The sequence below is a fragment of the Cupressus sempervirens genome, chromosome 8 (genome assembly GCF_028749045.1).
Source record: "Cupressus sempervirens isolate cs-2001-9-10 chromosome 8, ASM2874904v1, whole genome shotgun sequence".
Lineage (NCBI taxonomy): Eukaryota > Viridiplantae > Streptophyta > Pinopsida > Cupressales > Cupressaceae > Cupressus > Cupressus sempervirens.
The window spans coordinates 53,306,504-53,326,797 of record NC_143125.1 but is presented as its reverse complement, the minus strand read 5'-3'; the positions used below and the strand labels follow the sequence as shown (position 1 = coordinate 53,326,797).

General features: G+C 36.5%; 1 protein-coding gene across 1 annotated transcript in view; it reads left to right on the top strand.

Annotated features, from left to right (window-relative positions):
• Nucleotides 1-19,884, top strand: part of LOC149541574 (protein NUCLEAR FUSION DEFECTIVE 4-like) — a 56,258-nt gene extending 36,374 nt beyond the window's left edge. Inside the window, exon 5 of the mRNA XM_089795630.1 lies at nucleotides 19,743-19,884. Coding sequence (XP_089651756.1) covers nucleotides 19,743-19,884 — 142 coding nt within the window. The remainder of the gene's footprint in view (nucleotides 1-19,742) is intronic.
• Nucleotides 19,885-20,294: the final 410 nt, after the last annotated feature.

Here is a 20,294-nt window from a genome sequence, read left to right as displayed (position 1 = left end):
GGTTTCAATGAAGTGTACCATCCATATCTTTAAGTGTCCTACTACTAGTAATCCCATGAATTTTCTTAGGAGCACTATGGAATTTCTGATATCATCTTTCATAGAACCTCTTTCCATATCTACTTTCCCTACCTTTTTTCCAAGAGGAGTCCTATCAATGAGATATGAAGATTGAATAATTTATGTGGCTTCTTGTTCATGCTCTCTATACCACCTTTCTACTTGATGGTATGCCAACCTAATGGACTGATCTTCCCTCAAAAGATGGAAAATTTTCTCTATATTCTTAGGCCTTAGATCTAAGATGATCTCCCCTATTATGCTTTTCACCACTCTTTCCTCCAAAACATAATTCTCTTCCAATGCCATAGCCATCTCAAAAGATCGTATGTAAATTAGGTGTGATGTTTCATTTGATAACCCCAATATTGTAAGTGTAGACACCATTGGAGGCTTATCATTTGGTTTTTTGCATAGGACCAAGAATGCATTCCAGTTAATGTGGCCTAGCTCAGTGTCTCAAATCTCTCTGAATGAGCATTCTAGAAGCGTGACTTTGATGGAACACCTTGAAATTTGAAGACCATTAGTTTTGGAGCCATCTTTGCAGTGAGGGAGGATGTGTCATGTCCTCTTTTCAAATAATTAAAAAATAATAATCTTTGCTAAGGCAGGCAGGCCCAAAAAGGCGAAGTTTTAACAAAAGGGGATAATCTTTGGAAGCTAATGGACTAATAAATGAATATTATTATTAAAATATGTTTTATTAACCCCTCTTGGAAATGAGTTAGGGTTATGCCCTCTTTTAAGGGGTTTGGAGGCATTTTGGGCTGATTCCAGAACTTGATTTTTGCTCATTTCTTTGTTATTCTTCAAAGGCTGCCAAACCTGTGGAGAAGGAGACCCAAGAACGAGAGTTTGCAAGTTTTTAGGGAGACCCAAGAATGGGAGTTTGTAGGTTTCTAGGAAGGCTAAGGATGGGAGTTTGAAGCCATTCCATGTGCATGCTCATGCAGAGTTTTCCTTTGTGCTGAATAGTGCAGATTTGTGGTTTTTCGGGTGTGTTTTTTGTAAGAGTTTAGTATTTCATATCAGTTTGGGTTGCTGTTGTATATCAGACTTTAAAATGTTAAAATAGAGCTAAATATATGTATTTGGATATGATTATACTTATGTGATAGATTACTAAGTTTTTGTGGTAATTTCGGGCTATTTTGTGCTATTTTTGAGAGCCGATGAGCATTGTTTTTGTCTTCTGTTTGGGAGCTATTGTGTGCATGTTATACAGATCTAAAAATGTCATTTTGTAGGCTATTATGCTGCTGAAATTTTTATAAAAATGTCCACTTTCAAATTTACTGATAATATGTGAAGCTGTGAAGTTTTTGGCACTATTTTCAGCATACCCAATTTGGGGTTTCTTGAGAAATTGGTGGATCATTGAAAGATTGGTTGTTTGATCTTAAAGATCTGATTAGAGGGTTGAAATATCATATAAAATCAGTAAAAGGACATTTTAGTGGTATCAGAGCCATGATCTTGCCAGCCTGAGGGTTTGTAGAAGTTTGCATGTCAGTTTTGACAACTACCCAGATCTTGCATATCAGTTTTGACAACTACCCAGATCTTGCATGTCAGTTTTGACAACTACCCAGATCTTGCATGTTAGTTTTGACACTACCTAGATCTTGCATGCCAGTTTTGACAACTACCCAGAACTTGCATGTCAGTTTTGACAACTACCCAGATCTTGCATGTCAGTTTTAACAACTACCCAGATCTTGCATGTTAGTTTTGATAACTACCCAAATCTTGCATGTCATAATTTATGGTTGCATGTTGCTTCCAATCTACTGGATGTCAAAATTTATGGTTGCATTCTACTTCTAATCATTTGCATGTTAGTTCTTGGTGAATTTGGTGGTTGCATGTTGCTTCTAATCAGCTGCATGTCAAAATTTATGGTTGCATGCAACTAAGTGAAAGAGAAAAGAGATATTTACAGCGAGAAAAGAATAAAGAAATTTTGATCAAACCTCCAGTTGAAAGTAAAAGTATAAAATCCAAAGAAGGAAAAAGTATGGCTAATCTAGATGAGATGGCAAAGAAATTCTTCCAAGACATCCAAAATACTCAGAAGCAAACAGTGGATAGTTTGGCAAAAACTAGAGAGGCTTTACAAATATTGACAGAAAAATTGTAAGGAGTTGCATTTATTAATCAGAAAGGGAGCACTTCAGAGGAGTCAAGAAATCTGAAACTCACACCCTCTCAATCAACAAAAACTATTTTTCTGCATGCAGATGAGCCACCAGTGCCAAATTCAGCCCTTAATCCCATGGAAGAGGTTACAAGTAACTTGATTGCATTAAGAGCTACTTACAATGGTTTAGATGATGACTTTCACAGTTTAGTTCCTTTTAGAGAATATGTGGATATGATGAACACTTTGATGCCCAAGAAAGAGTACAAAAGGGAACATGACATAAGTGGAAGAGAGCTCAAAAATAAAATAAGCAAGTTTATAGCACCTACTTTTGATGGAACAAATTAAATTTCAGCTAGAGCACGGCTACAAAAATTACAGACCTTCTTCACACTTAACCCCATGAAGGAGAGTGATGATGTTCAAATTGCAAGTCTACACTTGGAAGATGCTGCCTATGATTGGTGGTATCATGGAATGACTACTCAAGGTCATGATCAGGTAACTACATTTGATGATTTTAGTCAAAGAGTGATAGATAGATTTGACCTCAAGGATGATGATTATGAGGATGTTGTTGTGCATGATGGTGAGATACCTGGTAGAGATGAGCAGACATTAAGCATTCATGACTTTTCTGAGAGAGAGTATTAGGCACAGTTAGATGCTTCGACACATGAGGTTGAGATTGGTAGTACTTCACATGATTTGTCCAGCCAGTTGAAAGTGAACAAAGACAGTATTTTGACTTCATTATCTCATCATTACAAGTATGTGGAGTTAGTTGGTATTGGTCATATTACTCAGGTGAGGAGTTTTCTTGAGTTACCAACTGATTCTAGTTTACAGATATGGATTCGAGATTATTATATAGGCATTTGGGATTTAGTTGACTAGATATCTTTAACACTTTTTGGTAGCAGTGTTTGTTTGGGTGCTATCATGGATTTGATTAGCAGATTGCATAGTGTTGTCTTTTCTTATGCCAGCAGCTTGTCCAATGCTGGTATTAGTTTTTATACACCGGTGTTGGACTTTGTTCATATATCAAGTCGACCATACTTGCTGGAATGTGTTGATGATCTTTCATATTTGGCAGTGTGTACCAATGAGTCCCAAGATCATATTGGCATTGATGACATCCAAGAGGATGCAGTGGGTAGTTTTGAAGACTTAGTTTCCTTAGCAGTTTCTTTTGGTACAGAGGAGTTAGACATCAATGCTACAGTTTTTGATACTCCATATGTTGATATGAGCTTTGGAGTTGATTCACAGGATATGGATGGTAATACTCTAGAGACTAGTAACTTTGAGGATACTCCTTTAGACAGTGCATCAGAGGAGGTTTGTAGGAGATAGTCTAGCCAGTGCCATCATCTATCTAACCAGTTGAGAGTTAGTGAGCGAGACATTGCTATCGCTTGCCAACATCTTGATGTTGCTCGTCAGTTGTTAACCGTTTATGGATGGGGTTCTCCTACTAGTGATGAGCAGGGAGGCAGTTATCTTTCCTTGACAGAGTTCCACTCTTTATGGGAGGCTATCCAGATTCTAAGACAAGATTATATGCAGTTGGTAGCCGATAGAGATTATCTTATGGAGTGGGGCAGTACAACATATGATGCATTGTTGGCCAAGGAAGATGAGGTGAGTGAGCTTACTCAGCAGCTTGAGGTGACTTCTGAGATTCTTGAGAGTACATAGTTGGCTTTCAAGGAGTCACAGTTTCATTTGGCTAAGGTGACCATGGAGTTAGAGTGACTACAGTCTTTACCTGATTCTATACAGTCACAAGATGTGGTGTTTGGTGATCCGAGGATGTCCATGGTCGAGATTGTCAGAGATAGTGGAGATGGGGATGCATCCATCCTTGATACTAACATTGGCATATCAGGTTCATTCCCACTAGAGTCAAGTTCAATTGAGTTGGGTGTTGTAGTAGATTGTTGTATGCCTGACATGGTGGTGGCCTCTAATATTGATGGCACAGAGACTAGAGATGTATCAAAGATCATGTGTGATGTTGGTGAGTCGGCAGTTGGCATGGTTCCTACTAGTAATACTACTCCCTTGGTGATATCTTCAGAGTTAGTAGTCAGTTCCAACATGGTTAATGATCAATTGCAGTTAGTTTCATCTGGATTACAATCTGAGCCACTGAATAAGATTGGCACATTCTATTGACATTACACTGTGAGGTACGCTCATCAATTTACCTTTGATGACCATGTTGATGAGATGATGATACAAAGATGTACTTTGGTTCCTAGTGCTGGTCATTAGTTATGGGACAGTTTGACGCCTCAGGATGAGAGTTGTGATGGGCATGACATGGTGATAGGTTCTGTAGTTGAGAGCTTGATAATACATGACTTAGAGCAGGAGTTTGGGGGTGATGCTTCAGTAGTTGTTGTTACTGATTCTACTCCTTTGGCTATGACATCTCCTAGCTTAGTTGGTAGTCAGTCACAGTGGGCTATATCACTTGTTCATGAAAAATTTGGTTTGGGTTCCATTTCTTACTCTTTATCTTGTAATGTCTTTTCACCATCAACAGTGCATGGGAGTTATGGTTATGAGATAGTGGCCGGTGATTTGCAGAGTTGTGTTAACTGCAGAAGTTGTACAATGTGTGGATTCTCCATACTTGGTACAGTTTCATTCAAGAGCATACACCATTGCTGCAGAGTTGGATTGTACATTCCGTATAGGCCAGTGGGATGCGTTGATGGTATTTACTATGTTGGTAGTTTGATTTGTCCACTTTACTTGGGTTTTGATGTTCTAAGAGTTTGTGTCTCGTGGGTTTCTGACTGTGGAAGTGCTGATTTTGGAGTTTGGTTGAGTTGTAATTGTCAGTTTGATTATGGATTCCTCTTGGTCATATTGCAGAGGATATTGCAGGAACCTATGTTAATTGGCAGTAGTATAGTTCATGACTACATTTGGGATCTAGGTGGATTGATTTGTTTATTGTTCAGCCATTTCTTGAGGACAAGAAATATTTGGGAGGAGAGGACTTTTCATGTCCCCTTTTCAAATAATTAACAAAATAATAATCTTTGCTAAGGCAAGCAAGCCCAAAAAGGTGAAGTTTCAACAAAAGGGGATAATATTTGGAAGCTAATGGAATAATAAATGAAGATTATTATTAAAATATGTTTTATTAAACCCTCTTGGACGTGAGTTAGGGTTATTCCCTCTTTTAAGGGGTTTGGAGGCATTTTGGGCTGATTTCAGAACTTGATTTTTGCTCATTTCTTTGTTATTCTTCAGAGGCTGCCAAACCTGTGGAGAAGGAGACCCAAGAACAGGAGTTTGCAGGTTTCCAGGGAGACCCAAGAACGGGAGTTTTCAGGTTTCTAGGAAGGCTAAGGATAGGAGTTTGAAGCCATTCCATGTGCATGCTCATGCAAAGTTTGCCTTTGTGCTGAACAGTGTAGATTTGTGGTTTTTCGGGTGTGTTTTTTGTAAGAGTTTAGTGTTTCCGGTTGAGTATTTCATATCATTTTGGGTTGCTGCTGTATATCAGACTTTAAAATTTTAAAATCGAGCTGAATATATTTATTTGGATATGATTATACTTCTGTGATAGATTACTAAGTTTTTGTGGTGATTCCAGGCTATTTTGTGCTATTTTCGGGAGCCGATGAGCATTGTTTTTTTCTTCCATTTGGGAGCTATTGTGTGCATGTTATACAGATATAAAAATGTCATTTTGTAGGATTTTATGCTGCTGAAATTTTTATAAAAATTTCCTCTTTCAGATTTACTAATAATATGTGAAGCTGCGAAGTTTTTGGCACTATTTCCAGCATACTCGATTTTGGGTTTCTTGAGAAATTGGTGGATCTTTGAAAGATTGGTTGTTTGATCTTAAAGATCTGATTAGAGGCTTGAAATATCATATAAAATCAGTAAAGGGACATTTTAAGATGAAGGAGGAAGCCATTTTATCTACCCAAAATAGACATCCATTAGTTTAGAAGGTTAAAAATAATAATTTAAACAAACCCTAGATACTAAAAAAATGACCCAAAAACCTTAAATCTTATTAAAACACCTAAAATCCCACTTTTAGCTCCTACTTTACAAATTTTGGCACCTTTCACACCTTGAGAGTGTGCTAGGTGAGCCATTCCTCTTTAGCAAACCTTCAACACTAATGATGTGCACATAGTGCATCTTGAGGTAAGCACTAAGTGTGCACCCTTATAATGCAAGAGTGGGCCAAGTGTAAAATAAAGGGGTGTGCACATAGTGCACCTTGTGGGTTGTACTATGTGCACACCCTTACTTTGCATGTGCGGGATACTTTACCTTTGAAAGGTGTGCACATGTGCACCTTTCACTTAGGTGAAATTTTTTTATTAGGTTCTTGCAAAAAAGATGTGCTTCTTTTCCTTAGTTATTTTAATGTGTTTGTGTGTACAAGTGCAGGAGATCAAGCACATCTCACAATGTGTGGAAGTGCACTTGTTGGTGACCAAGAAGAAGAAATGAGATAGGAGGAGGGAGGGGTCCCAGGCTTTTATAAGCTTGGGGCACTTCCAATGGGAAGTTCTCCCACACTAGTGTGCTTAGCACACTAGGACACCTTGAAGGGTGTGCTAGGTGCACTAGGTGTGCTAGTGTGCACCTTTTAACTCCAAACTCAATTTTCTCCTCAAAATCTCCAATTTATAGCTACTAGATTTTTCAAGCAGAGAGCTAGACTAGGCTTAAACACTAGGTAGAACCCTAAAAAAAACTCAAACACTAGACTATGGATCTAAAAAGCTAAAAATTATACTAGGGGGTCCTCATTTCTAGTAGAAATTTGGTGTGCATTGTGAAAACACAACATGAACTACAACTCATCAAAATCAATGTAAAAATTAATCATCATGTGGTATCCCTAAAGAAGAATAAAAACCTTGGATCAAGATGAGGCACATAGTACACCATTAAGAATTCACATTGATCACAAAATAGATCAAATGACAATCATGGCCTAGCCCATTAAATATGTTGAAAACATGTAACCAAGGTATGACATTTATTTTGACTTTTGTAAATATCATGGGTAGCATCGATTTCACATGAACTCAATAACATGGTTGGGTCTCCCTATGTTTGTACTCAAGTTGCTTGAGGCATAAAGGTCATGATTTTCTTCATCACACTATCAAAGATGTTAAAAGGAGACAAGATATGTGTATGATGAGAAGGCCAAACTGCTTATTGCCCAAGCAAGACAATACTTACAAGAGATCTAAGAAGGCCAATTTTACACATTTTCATTTATGATTGTTATGTGAGGAATCTATCATTGTAACTAATGAGTTTTGAAAGCCATCCTTTCATAAGAATTTTGACTATAGGGAACTATATGTCTTTGTAGTATGGCATCTTAAAACATGTTAGGTGGCTTCATCTCTTGCACTATCTCTACTTAGATTCCCTCAAAGTGGTACTCCAAGCAAGTGAGTGTTCTAAAAATAAAAAAATAAAACATTCATCTCCATTGTAGACCCCTTCTACACAACAAAAAATAGGGTTTTCCACCATGAGGATTAGGAAGAAACCCCATTTCAATTAAAACCCTAAGCACATATTAGGGTAACCAACAGACACAAAATAAATCAAAAGTACTTTAAGCTTAACCTACACACCTCAAACTAATTAGCACCTTTTCTAGGAAGAAAAAATGCAACTTTTCATAATATAAGCATGTAACTATTGTAAAACTGTAAGGAGGTCATTAAATTGTACTTGTTGTCTGCACATAGTTTCCCACCAAAATTACTTTCTTATTGATTCAAATCCATACATATCAACTCCAGCCCTTTCCTAGGTTGAAGAAAACTCATTTATAGGCTATATCTCTTGACCTTACATATTCATTCCTACTTGTTTGATCAAAAAAAAACTCTGATTGTTGACCTTCCAAATTTACAAAAAAATTTGCTTAGCAACAATATTTGTTGCATGACAAATTTTGGTCAATTTTTACAACTTTTCCATATTTCAAATGCCTTCCAAGGTGATAAAATTTCATATGTATATGTATGTATATATGTATGTATGTATGTATGTATGTGTATATATATGTATATGTGTATATATGTATGTATGTATATATAGAGATCTTGTGGATTGTGGAGACCAATTGCAATCTAAGATTTCATTTCCATGTCATTGTGATTGATGTATATGTATATATGTATGTATGTATGTAAATAGAGAGATCTTGGCATAATAGAGAGATTAGGCCATGGGAGAGCATTTGAGTTGTGAACATAAAATTGGGAATGATTTATGTCATGTTTTTTTTTAATATCGAAAATCAAATTCACACTATGTTGTAACTCTAGCATAGGTGTTTGAAGTAGTTACAAATAATAAAATAATGACATTACCTCTAATCCAAATAATAAAAAAATAAAACTCATTCAATCTGTACTAAGTGACAAGCCATAACCTAGTTCAATTGGTCTAGTTTTTTATTAGTTAAGTTGCTTACAAATTCATGTAAAACTATCATCAAATTAGGTACAATAAAAGGAACAATTAGTTGTTCCCAGCTAGCATTAACTTGATTGGTCTATTTAGACCCATTGATTATTTTCACAAGATTTTAAACATAACTATATAAGGAGTGAGTTAGGATGTATATATGTTAACCTTAAATTAACTATAAACTACAACACAAAGGTTGCATTAGGGTATTACATGATTATAATTATAGAAAACCGCATGATTCACCCGAGTGGGTGTATGATGGAAAAGAGTTGTATTAGTTGAGTAAAGCTCACTAGTGGTTATAGGAATACAAATACATCAAAACAATTAGAAACCACAACTACATATTCGTTAGAGTGAGCAGTTCAAGGGTCTTAATCCTATGTATACAGGTATGTAGGCAACCTAGTAGATGGAGTATGCCTCTAGTGCACAAACACCTTGGACATAGTTACATAGCCCTGGACATAGTTAGGTAGAACTTAATCATGTATGTATGTATGTATGTATGTATGTAACTATTCTCTATGTAATACTATCATCCACATGTTGGGGGGGGGGGGGGGGGGGAGGCGGGGGCAGTTGAGCTTACACCTTCTACAATACTTCATTTCCATTATTTGCACTCTCTGAATCAAAGGTATATAAATTTATCTCTTGTAACTATAATTTTCAAATAGTACAAACCATAATAGTTTATTATTATTCTATGGTTCTCTTTGTAAGTTTATAAAATTGAAGTTTAAAAATTAATTGCATTTATGTACATCTTTTTCAAGTTTGTTATTTCTCTTTTTCCTAACTTACAGTCCAAAAATAATTTTTCAAAATAAATACTGATGAGTGGGAGAATGATCCAAAAAATTATTATTGAATGTTATGTGTTTATGTGCTACTATTAATGAATGTTAAAGTATGAATGTTCTAGGTTTTTGTACCAGTTCTTAAGCCCAAAATAGATAAATCATGATTTCAAATGAAAACTTGGGTGCTTAACTTAATGAATTAGCACACCAAGTGAAAGACCTTGTGTGATGAAGAATTATATGATTTTCTACATATTTCACCACATAGCAGTGCATTGTAGGTTCAATAACATTCTTAAGTAGACATTTGTGAGCACTAGGTGTATGAAGGCTCCATGCAAAAACATGTAGAAGCAAGAAAGGTCATGATGAACATTTTTGATGACATGTTTTCCAAGAACATACATAAGTTCCTCAAGGTGACTTTGTATTATTAAATTTTCATGTTTGTCAACACCACCGCTCTATTGAAATATCTTAATGGAAAGAATGCTTCTGAGAGGGGGGGGGGTGAATTAGAAGTACTAGCTTCTAACCTATTTTTCACAAATCCTTCATAATATAATATTGAAATGTACTTGCATGCATATCAACATTAAACAATTATGAAAAACACATGTACATCACCACATAACACTAGAAATTTTGGTAACCCAGAAACCCTCTAGGAATAAGAAGGTAAAAAAGGGGTGGGGATGATACCCACAAAAATTACTGCAGCAATAATGTTTAACCACTTTTGATGGTCTGCCCTATTAAAAGCTTTACACTATATCAATAGTGACCTGGTTAAAGGATTTACAAACACTTTACAAGAAGTGTTACCCTGTTAAAGGGTTTAATCACCTATTTAAAGGATCTACAAAATAGTTGTTAAGATAACCTATCACCATAGGGTTTCCTTTCTAATACAGTTGCTAGAGAGTATTAGGTATAATAAACCTGATAGTTTACAATCCTTTGATTGCTAAATATAGGCACTTGATCTGCTTTCTCTAATCTTGATCTTCTGAGATCTGATATTTTTCACTCTAAAAAAATTTTTCCCTTACATATATTCATCCATCTACATACAATGAGACTTAGTCTTCCTTATAAAGACATTCAAAGACTTAGGGTTAGATGTGGATCTACGATTCATATTGAATCTCTGTTTCTCCCTCATTCCTTGCAATTTTATTATTGGTTGCATGCCTTCTCCATTTTTCTTATTGGATGCATGTAGATTGCATAGAATATACAAAAGATTTGATCTGATTATTTAATCCTTCAAGATTCGTCATATGTCAGCCATGAAAATGGTTTACATCTAAATTTGTAAAGTTACAGACTTATATATGTATTTTGTGTTACTCGACACTTACTGATCTAGATGCTTGGCATATGTAACAAACTAGCTTACTCGGCTCCTGTTGCATTTCTATATTGCTTAGCATCGTCTGTGACTCGACACTCAAATATCACTCAGCACTTGTATCATGCTTGGCACCTAAAGTCATTCGGTACTTGATCTTCACTTGGCACCTAAAAGCTACTTGACACCTGAAGATCACTCAACACCTATTGGATTTCCTAACTCGGCTTATGTTGTGGCTCAGCATGCATAGTGTGTTCGGCTCCAATGTAGAAAATGGTTAAGTGTGGTGGCACTCAAATGTCAAAGCCATTTTGAGACTAACACGCTCATCCTCCATATCCTACACAAACAAAAAATGTTGCCTCTAACATTGCAACCATGTGATAAATGGGAATAGCACATGCCCAACCCATAACCTAGTTAAATTGGTTTGGTTTCTAATTGGTTAGGTTGACTACAAATTCTTGTATAACTATCATCAAATTAGGTACAATAAAATGAACAACCAATTATTCCTAGCTAGCAAGATCAGATCCAATTTTCCAAGGTGATAAAGTTGCATATGTAGACGCCTCACCTAATGGACTATTATATAAAGGATGCATCACTTGATGGAATATTTCATTATGTTGATGGAAAACCAATTGCTCTTTAATCAAGAATTATAAAGATGCTTTCTAGACACTCCTCCATAGCTTCAAAATTTGTTTTCCAATGGACATATCTATGGAAAACACACAAACAAACATGTATGTAAAATGTGGGTTTGTTGATTACATGTGTCAGGAATTTGACTGATATATAAATGAAATATTTTCTCATGGACAACAATTATTTTAGGATATTCTCATAATTGGCATGGGGAGGAAACCTTTGAGCTTTATAGGATGTTTGTGCAAATTTTGCATTGACAAAAAATGGGAAGGTCCATACCTATGCTATTAATCTTGGTATTAAAATTTCATGCAAGGTCACAATGAATTAAACATGTCATTTGTAAGTCTTTTGGACCTATATATGGTGCCAAACAAGTATGTGTTAGAAAAAGAGACAAATTGTCAAAAATGTCTAAGAAAATGTAAAGTTGTCAAAAAATGTTTCTATCAACATTTTTTGTAAAATGACAATTCTTTGAAGATGGAAGATCAACCATCTTGTAATAACTCTTTGGGGAGTTAAAAACTTATTCTACTACATAAAGAAGGAAATCTCATGTATATGGGGATGGAATTTAGAGAGGAGAGAGGAAGAGTATGGTGTGGTAATATAATCAGTATCTTTTGTCAAATCTGTTGGTGTATTTGGTATTTGAATGTAGTCTTGGCACTTTCTCCCTTACCTCATGGATGTAATAGTTCAAAAGATTTATACCAATTTGAATGAATTCTAGAATCAATTCTAATGCTACATGTGTTCCTAACTTCATTGGTTATTTTTCTAAGTTCTCTTTACCCACTGGTTGGACAGTAAACTATATGTATTTTTGGAGAGAAGTATCACAGTGTTGCATGTTCTAATTGCATGCAGTTAGGGAAGATTTAAAGGCTCTCTTTTTTATTTTACATTTTCATCTTGTAGGTTGACACCATACCCCTACTCCTTATAATGGATTTGGTCAAGAATCTATAAAACATCCACTTCTACATGAAGAATACAAGGGATTAGCACTAAAGAAATATGATAGAGGCTTGTGTATAATTTGCATGGTGTTTGGAAGGTTTCATACATTCACAAGATGTTAAAGAACCCATTGGAAGAGTTGGGTAGGCAAGATAATGGATATTGGAGGATAGTCACTTTAAATAGCAACGAAACCCTCATTGAGGCAAGTGTTTGAATGATCAGTTATCTCCTCAATGGCTAGGAGCCCAAAAGTTAGAAGTTTAAAAGATTTTGATAAGGTAAATATATAGTTAAGTTCATTTGTTCAAGATTGTTGAGGGTTTTCTGAATTTGTAGTTTGAGTGTGTGTTTTAGATCTATTAGCCTCAACTAGGGCCTATAGTTTGAATGCCTTAATGAATAGTTGAAACCCTAAGACTTGCAATTTTAGTAGAGCTCAATAGTGGGTATTTGAATCCTCCTTTATTTTTAGTAGTTGTTTTGAAATATTTTGATTTCTTGCCTTGAACCCTGGGATAGGGCTATAAGGAAGAGCCCTTATTAGGTCAATTTGTTAGGTTGGTGTTTGGAGCCCACAAAGGTGCATGGAACCTTATGAATGTTTAAAATCACATTATTTGGGAGTAATTAGGCCCTTGGAAACATTTGGGGTGTGGAGTTTTTGAAAGGTCTGGGAGGGTGTAAGGGAGTGGAGGTGTTGTGTGGCAAGAGGGGTAGTTGTTTGTGTTGTGAAGATATAGGTAAAGACACTAAGAAGAATTAGATGAAATTTTGTGGTCAGCATTGATTGTAGGGTATGGTTAGAATGGACATGGAATTGAAGCCCAAAATATCCTCTCATAAATGTATTATGAAGGGGTTGAATCTGATAAGCAAAGAATGTCCACTCTTACATCATTAAAATGGACTATGAATCAAATATTCTTTTAGAAAGTACTCTCATAATTATGTATGCAAAATGTGATACTATGGAGAGTGTACACAATCTTATTCAATAAAATGAAAAGTGCTATAATCAAGCTACATAAGGCTAGGATCAGGCTAGGGAATACTTAGTAAAACATAAACCCAATTAATGAAACAACATGCAAACAAGCATGCATCAAGCATTTCTTTTGCAAGGTCATGATCTTCACCTTTTTGGATAATTTAAGTAAAGTAAGTGGTACCAAAAATGACTTTTACAAAGTATACAAAGAATATCCAATTTGAGGTCATCAAAGTACCAATTAAAGCTACCGTGGAATACATCAAAACCAGCAATGGGGTTTCCCATCCAATGTTACCATCACTATCTCTCATCATTCCATACATAAGAAATCCCTACAAAAATTCTCCGCTCAAGTTTACAATTTACTGCAATGACAAGACCAATTTTGGTCTTCTCCCTTACATAGATAGAAGCCAATGAGTTGAGTATTGTTGCCCTATCAAGAAATGAAAAATGTCAACACAATAGGAAAAGAAAACAAGAATGAAATCAATGTCTTTGAGAGCTTGTGATATATGACATCATTATGGTTTGAATTGGGGAATCCAACCACCTAAGTAGAATCCTAAATTTGTACTAAGTGTGGTAAAATAGGGCATGACAAAAAAAAATTTAACAAAAATATGAGATAGAAGCAATAGTGTAATTATCATCAATACACACAAATTCTACACTAGAATTATTGCAGATGTCTCGTACATTAGTTTTGATTCATATTCTATCAAATTTCTAAAATGATTGGTTATTGTTGGCTATACCTTGTACCTATTCTTGGGGCAAGTGCTAGTTAGCCTATTATTAGCTTGATATACAATGAGACTATTTCAATTTTTTTTGAAAACTCTAACTATCGTCAAAATTTTGATGTGGCCTACTATCGATGGTACAAAAAATTGTCAAATTATCTTTGGATGGCATCAATATTTCAATGGGGTTTTTCATCGATGGTATAAAAAATTTCTTGAATCATCTCTGGCTTGCATTGATAGTTTGATGGGGTTTGTTGTCGATGGTATAAAAAAACCCATCGAATCATCTATGACTAGTATCAATAGTTTGACATTTCAAATTATTTTTCTAGCACTGGCATGTGACATATATGGGGATGATTTTTGAAAGAATTTTCCTTAGGGAAAAATTCACCCAAGAACTAAGAACTCAAACACAAGTGCAACCGTAGACCAAAAAGAGTATGATCAAAATAACAATGTATTCAATTCAATATGCATCAAAGTACACTAGGAGTGAATGTATTTAAAGGCCTCTGAGATGCATCTAGAATTCCTAAGAATCAACATCATGATAAGTCATACAACTAGGCACATGTCCACAAGATATGAGTTATCCTCCATTAAGCACGAAAGTAAGTGCAATGATGAGAGGATAAGCCTACAATGGTGTATCACGCAAATTAATGTTGAAGACACCATGTGTTGAATTAGAGTTGTGTACTTCTATGTTGTCAACATGACAACTCATAAAGGTACACAAACTCCTAAGTGTCTCACAAAATAAATAATAAAATAATGCATTAACCTAAGTAAACTTAAGTAAAGTGTAAATAGTAAATACATATTTACACCAACACCCCCCCTTAAGTGCAACTTAGGGGAATTCCCTTAAGCTTACAAAAAACAAGACGAAAATGCATGATGGGTCCCAGCTACTAGGCCATGTTAGGTACCCATGTACATAATGAAAATGCAATCTCTCATAAAGTGAAGAAAGAGGGAAAACCTCATGAGAAAAGCCCTCCCCCAAAAAGAGAGATGCAAAGCAAGATGCATGGATGGATGGAGTAATCAAGACCCCCACATTGCAACATACATCAAGTATATACAATAGTAAATAATGAGAATAAAAAGACCTCATAAGAGGAAAATGTCCCCCCCATAAAAAAGAAGAGGAAGAGAGACCAGGTAGTCCCCCCCCCCGCAAATGAAGAATGCCAACCAATGAGTGCTACTCCAAGGAAGAAGCTGGTCCATGACTGTAGAATGATGTTTCTCCCCTTTGGAAGAAACAATGGCAAAGGTACAATCCTGAAGATGTATGGTGGAAACTTGCTCAAGTGTCCCTATGTTGATGCTGAGGTTCGCCACTTTCAACAGTGATAAAAAGAACCAATGTAGATCTAGAAAGGATGTCTTTTGACCTTATCCCAATGAGCCATCAGTCTCCTCAACTAATAAAGAGACCTTTGAAAGCTTTTGTTCATAAGGATCCACAATCACATCAACCTATAAAGATTGATCATGTAGAAAATGGACATGAGGTCAAAGTGAGCCCTCACAACAACTATAGAAGGATCATCTTCATCAAAGAGAAGATGTAAAACATCAAGGATGTCTCCTAAGTCTGCAATGTGTGACTCCATGAACAAACCTACAATGTTTGCCATGTATTCATCTACTAAAGTTGGAGCTCGAAGATAAGAGGTACCCTATTATGCTAGACCTATCACTATGGCAATGTATGCATGTGGACTATACTGATATCGTGACCTCTCACTACAACTATAGATACAACCCCATGTGTTTGAATTTGTTGAAGCACTATCACTGGTGTTACTATTAGTTTCCATAGTGTATGAAGTGTAGAGAGGATTAGAGGATAACTTGGGTGACCAAAAAAATTCCATGAGTCTCAAGATAGGTTTGCCCATACTAGACAACCAAAGGCTCTGAAGTGACTCACAACTAGTTTTATGCCGCACCATGCCTAAAAAGGTGTCTTCCCATCTAGGGCATTATGAGGAGACCTATTAAATATGTGAGTGGAACTACTATTGGCTTCAACTTCAAGTGTAGCATCAAGAGACTTGGCTTTAAACATGCAACTTGTCATGGACTTAAGAGGTCTAATCCTCAGTATTGTAACATCTATCTTATGTGAACTAAATGTTGGTGGATTTTGAAGATCAATACCCTCAAGGTTGCAAAATTCTTTAAGTCTTATGTCCACATATCTTCTTTCATTATCTATCCATAGAACCTTGATGGGTTTCCTTGATTTCTATTCAAGATGAATCTTGAAGGCTTGAAGCTTATCAACCACTTCATTCTTATGATGAAGGAAGTAGACCCATGTGAAGCGTGAAAAGTCATCAAAAAAAGTAAGGATGTAGTGGCCTTGGCTAATTGATGTCACTACAAAAGGACCTACTAAAACCATGTGAACCAACTGAAGAACAACTGGTGCTCTTGAAGACTTCCCTTTATCATACTTCTCCTCAAGATTCATATCCACTAAACATGATGAACAGTCACCCTTAGAAAAGTTGATGTTAGGTAGACATTTGACCATGTGTTTTGAGAAAAGTTGTTGAAGATAGTAGAAGGCAAGATGACCAAACTGCTCATGCCATAAATTGGTTTCTAAATTAGATTAAGTTAACAAGGCATGTGAAGGAGAGTTAGGCACAAAGTGGGAGAAGGAATAAATCCTCTTGTCATGATTAACTTTCCCCACTACAACCAATGAATCATGTTTTCGGCTTCGCACCATCATTGAATCTAGAAGGAAATCAACCTTATTTCCATCTCCAAGGTGAGTAGTTTGGTAACCTGAGAGGAGATTGGAGCTAAGGTTTAGAATATAGAGAATGTCTTTGAATTCCCCATTTTCCATTCCCACATATCCTTTCCCTTCAACTTCCATTTTAGTATCATCTCCCACAAAGATGTGTGGTACTTGTGACTGTTTCAATGAAGAAAATTTTCCCTTTGAAGAACCCATATGATAGGAGGCACTTGATTCAAGTATCCATCTAAAGAAGAACTTAGATTTTCCATAAGTTCTTGCCATTTTCCCTTTGAAGAGGTTGGAGTTGAATCCTTGGAAGTACCTGGCACTTGAATATTTTTCTTCTTGAGTAGGTTTTCCAACTCATCAATTCTTTTAGTCTTACAATGATGCTCGTCATGATTTGGATTTTTGCAATATGCACAAAAAATTTTGTCCTTGTTTTCATTACTTCTCTTCTTGTTGGAAGAAGAATTGCCTTGTTGTGAGAAGGATTTTTGTGTCTCAGATTGTTATTTCTACTTCCACTACTTCTTTTTGTTGTTGGTAGAATTTTTCCCTCCTTGACTTGATTGGTGCTCATCACTAGCCACCAATGCTTTGGTCTTTGATGATGTGAGAAGTCCAAAATCTATCAAGTGAGATTGTTCAATAATCAACATCTCTACAAATTTGTCAAATGTACGTTTCTAGAAATCACTTCCCATGGTCAACCTATTGTTGGAGTTGATGAAAGCCAACTCCAAAGGTGACCAAGATCACCTGTATGCGAAAACCTGCCAAGGAGAAGCCAAGGAGAGGAAGAGCATGGAGCAAGGGAAAAACCCTAAATAGACATGAGAGACCACAAGTATGCAAACACAAGAGAAAATCTATTTACAATATACAAGAAGTGATGTGATATGAAAATACAAAGAGGAAGCCCACTTATAAAGAGCTCATGGAAGCTTGTAGAACAAGCTAGAAGGTGGTAGAAGATAAGGATGACAACTCAACACATATCCACAAAAGGTGGAACATGCTAGAAGGGAACAAACTCTTATGTTGTCAACAACTAACCGCTACATGCATTAAATACAAAATATTAAATAAATGTATTTACCTAAGTAAGCTTAAGTAATAGAATAAATAATTAATAATTAATTAATTATTTACTCTAACACCTCCCTTAAGTGCAACTTAGAGAAATGCCTTAAGCTCACAAAACTAAGATGAATGCAAAATGGGTCCCGACAACCAGGCCATGTTAGGTACCCATGTACAATGCAACAAAATGCAACCTCTATAAAATAGGGAAAGAGAGAAAACCACGTGGGAAAAAGCCTCCCCCAAAAGAGGTAACCTCTAGTGAAGAATTGAAGAAGCCTCCAACTAGGGAAATGTCCCTAAAACAGGAACAAGGAGTGATCATGAAGAAGCATCACTGAAGCATGAAGAAGCCACAAATCTACCAAACTACTGATCTAAAGAACCTCCATGGAAGAAGAAGGAATGAACCAAGCATGTCTATATCGTAGATAATTCATCTCATCGAAATGCATAGGTAGCCAACCACTGCAATCACCTTGTACATAGGATCAACCACTGAATACATAGTTCACACTATCAAACCATCAAATCACAGATGCATTAGAACAACAGCATAACCTCCCCTTAATGAAAATAGGGTGTGATGATAGGAAACTAAGAAGGTGGGCCAAAGTCTCCTGCAGACGAACCAAGAACGACGAGAGAGGGAAAGAGGTATAGACACCTATAAAGACACACTCAAACTGACTCTGCATGGGCTAATGTCATGGAAGGGACACTCACTTGACAAAGGGAGAATGCCTAAAATATCAAACAACTATCCCCCCCATGGTTCTTTATGAAAATAGTGCATGTACAAATGATTCAAAACAATGTTCATGATCCCCAGAATGAAAAAGTGGCACTTTATCTCAGTGCAATACATAAAAGTGCTTCAAAATGATAGCTACAATGATCAAAACTGAAAACAAGCTACAAAAAATCAAAGTACATCCTAAAACAAAGGAAACCATGCCAGGAAAATGATCCTCAGGCCTAAAACACTCAAGATATCCACCATATAGAAAAAATGCAAAAACTATGATAGAAAGAGAATGGGCCAAAAAAATTAGAAAAAGGACCACATTTTTGAAAAGATGATAGAACCAGCTTTCCAAAAATATAAAGTTCTCAAAAAATAGGCATGGCACGCAAAAGATATGCATGCCAGAGTCAAAAATAGGACTTTGGACTTCAATAGAAAAAATGAGCTATAAAATGGCATCAAAACCAAAAAATACCTACACCAATGTCTCCATCTTGGAACCAGCTTTTCAGTACTTCTTTTGGATTGGAAAAATACCTCTGTATGCTCAAGTTATGGCCAAAAAACCAACAATAGGTCTAAAAGTGACCCTGGAGATGTGCAAGGTTGGTTGATGCAGTGACGTCAGCAAGCCATGGCATTAAAATTGATGGCTTGGAGGTCATCACTACAAAAAAAGAGGCCACATGGCAGATCAGACGATGTGGCAAGGGCCACATGGAAAAGTGCCACGTGGCAGACCTGCCATGTGTTAATCTACGAAGTGCAACTAAGTTGGCAATAATGCCACACAGGCAGGCTGACGAAATCGGCTGATTGTACCACTGACTGGACGTACCAACCTTTTGATGAAGCACTTGAACCATGCTAGCAGGCTAACTATTTGGCTGAATTAGACGATCAGAGGTGGCCACAGGAGCAGAGTGGAAGGGAGGCAGAGTCCTCTGGTGCAGAGGGATGGTGCCCCCTAGAGAAGCAGTGTCGAGGTTGCTCGCCAGCGGCAGCCGGACCGAAGCAGCCCAGCAGTTGCTCAGTTAGCTATGGTGATCAGTGAACAGAGCATGGGTGGCCACTCAGCGGTGCACTGGCAGCGCTATAAAATTGTATTTAAAAAAAAAAAAATTTCCAAAAATGACTGTACAGTCCATACAACAGCCTGTAGGGCTAAAAAAAAATTTGCCTCCCAGAACTCTGTCTCCAAAAATGGCAAGTTTTATAAAATCCTCACTGCAAATGGACTTTCAGATCCAATGATGATGTCCGTTTGGGCCCAAAGTGCTCCAAAAAATTATTGATCCCCTAATTTGAAGAAAAAATGCACAAACAAACTAGGGTTTGTGACTTTAAATCATGGCTTCAAAAATCTTCAACGAAGCAGCAGTAGGAAGCCTCTAATACCATGTTGGAGTTGATGAAAGCCAACTCTGAAGATGCCCAAGATCACCTGC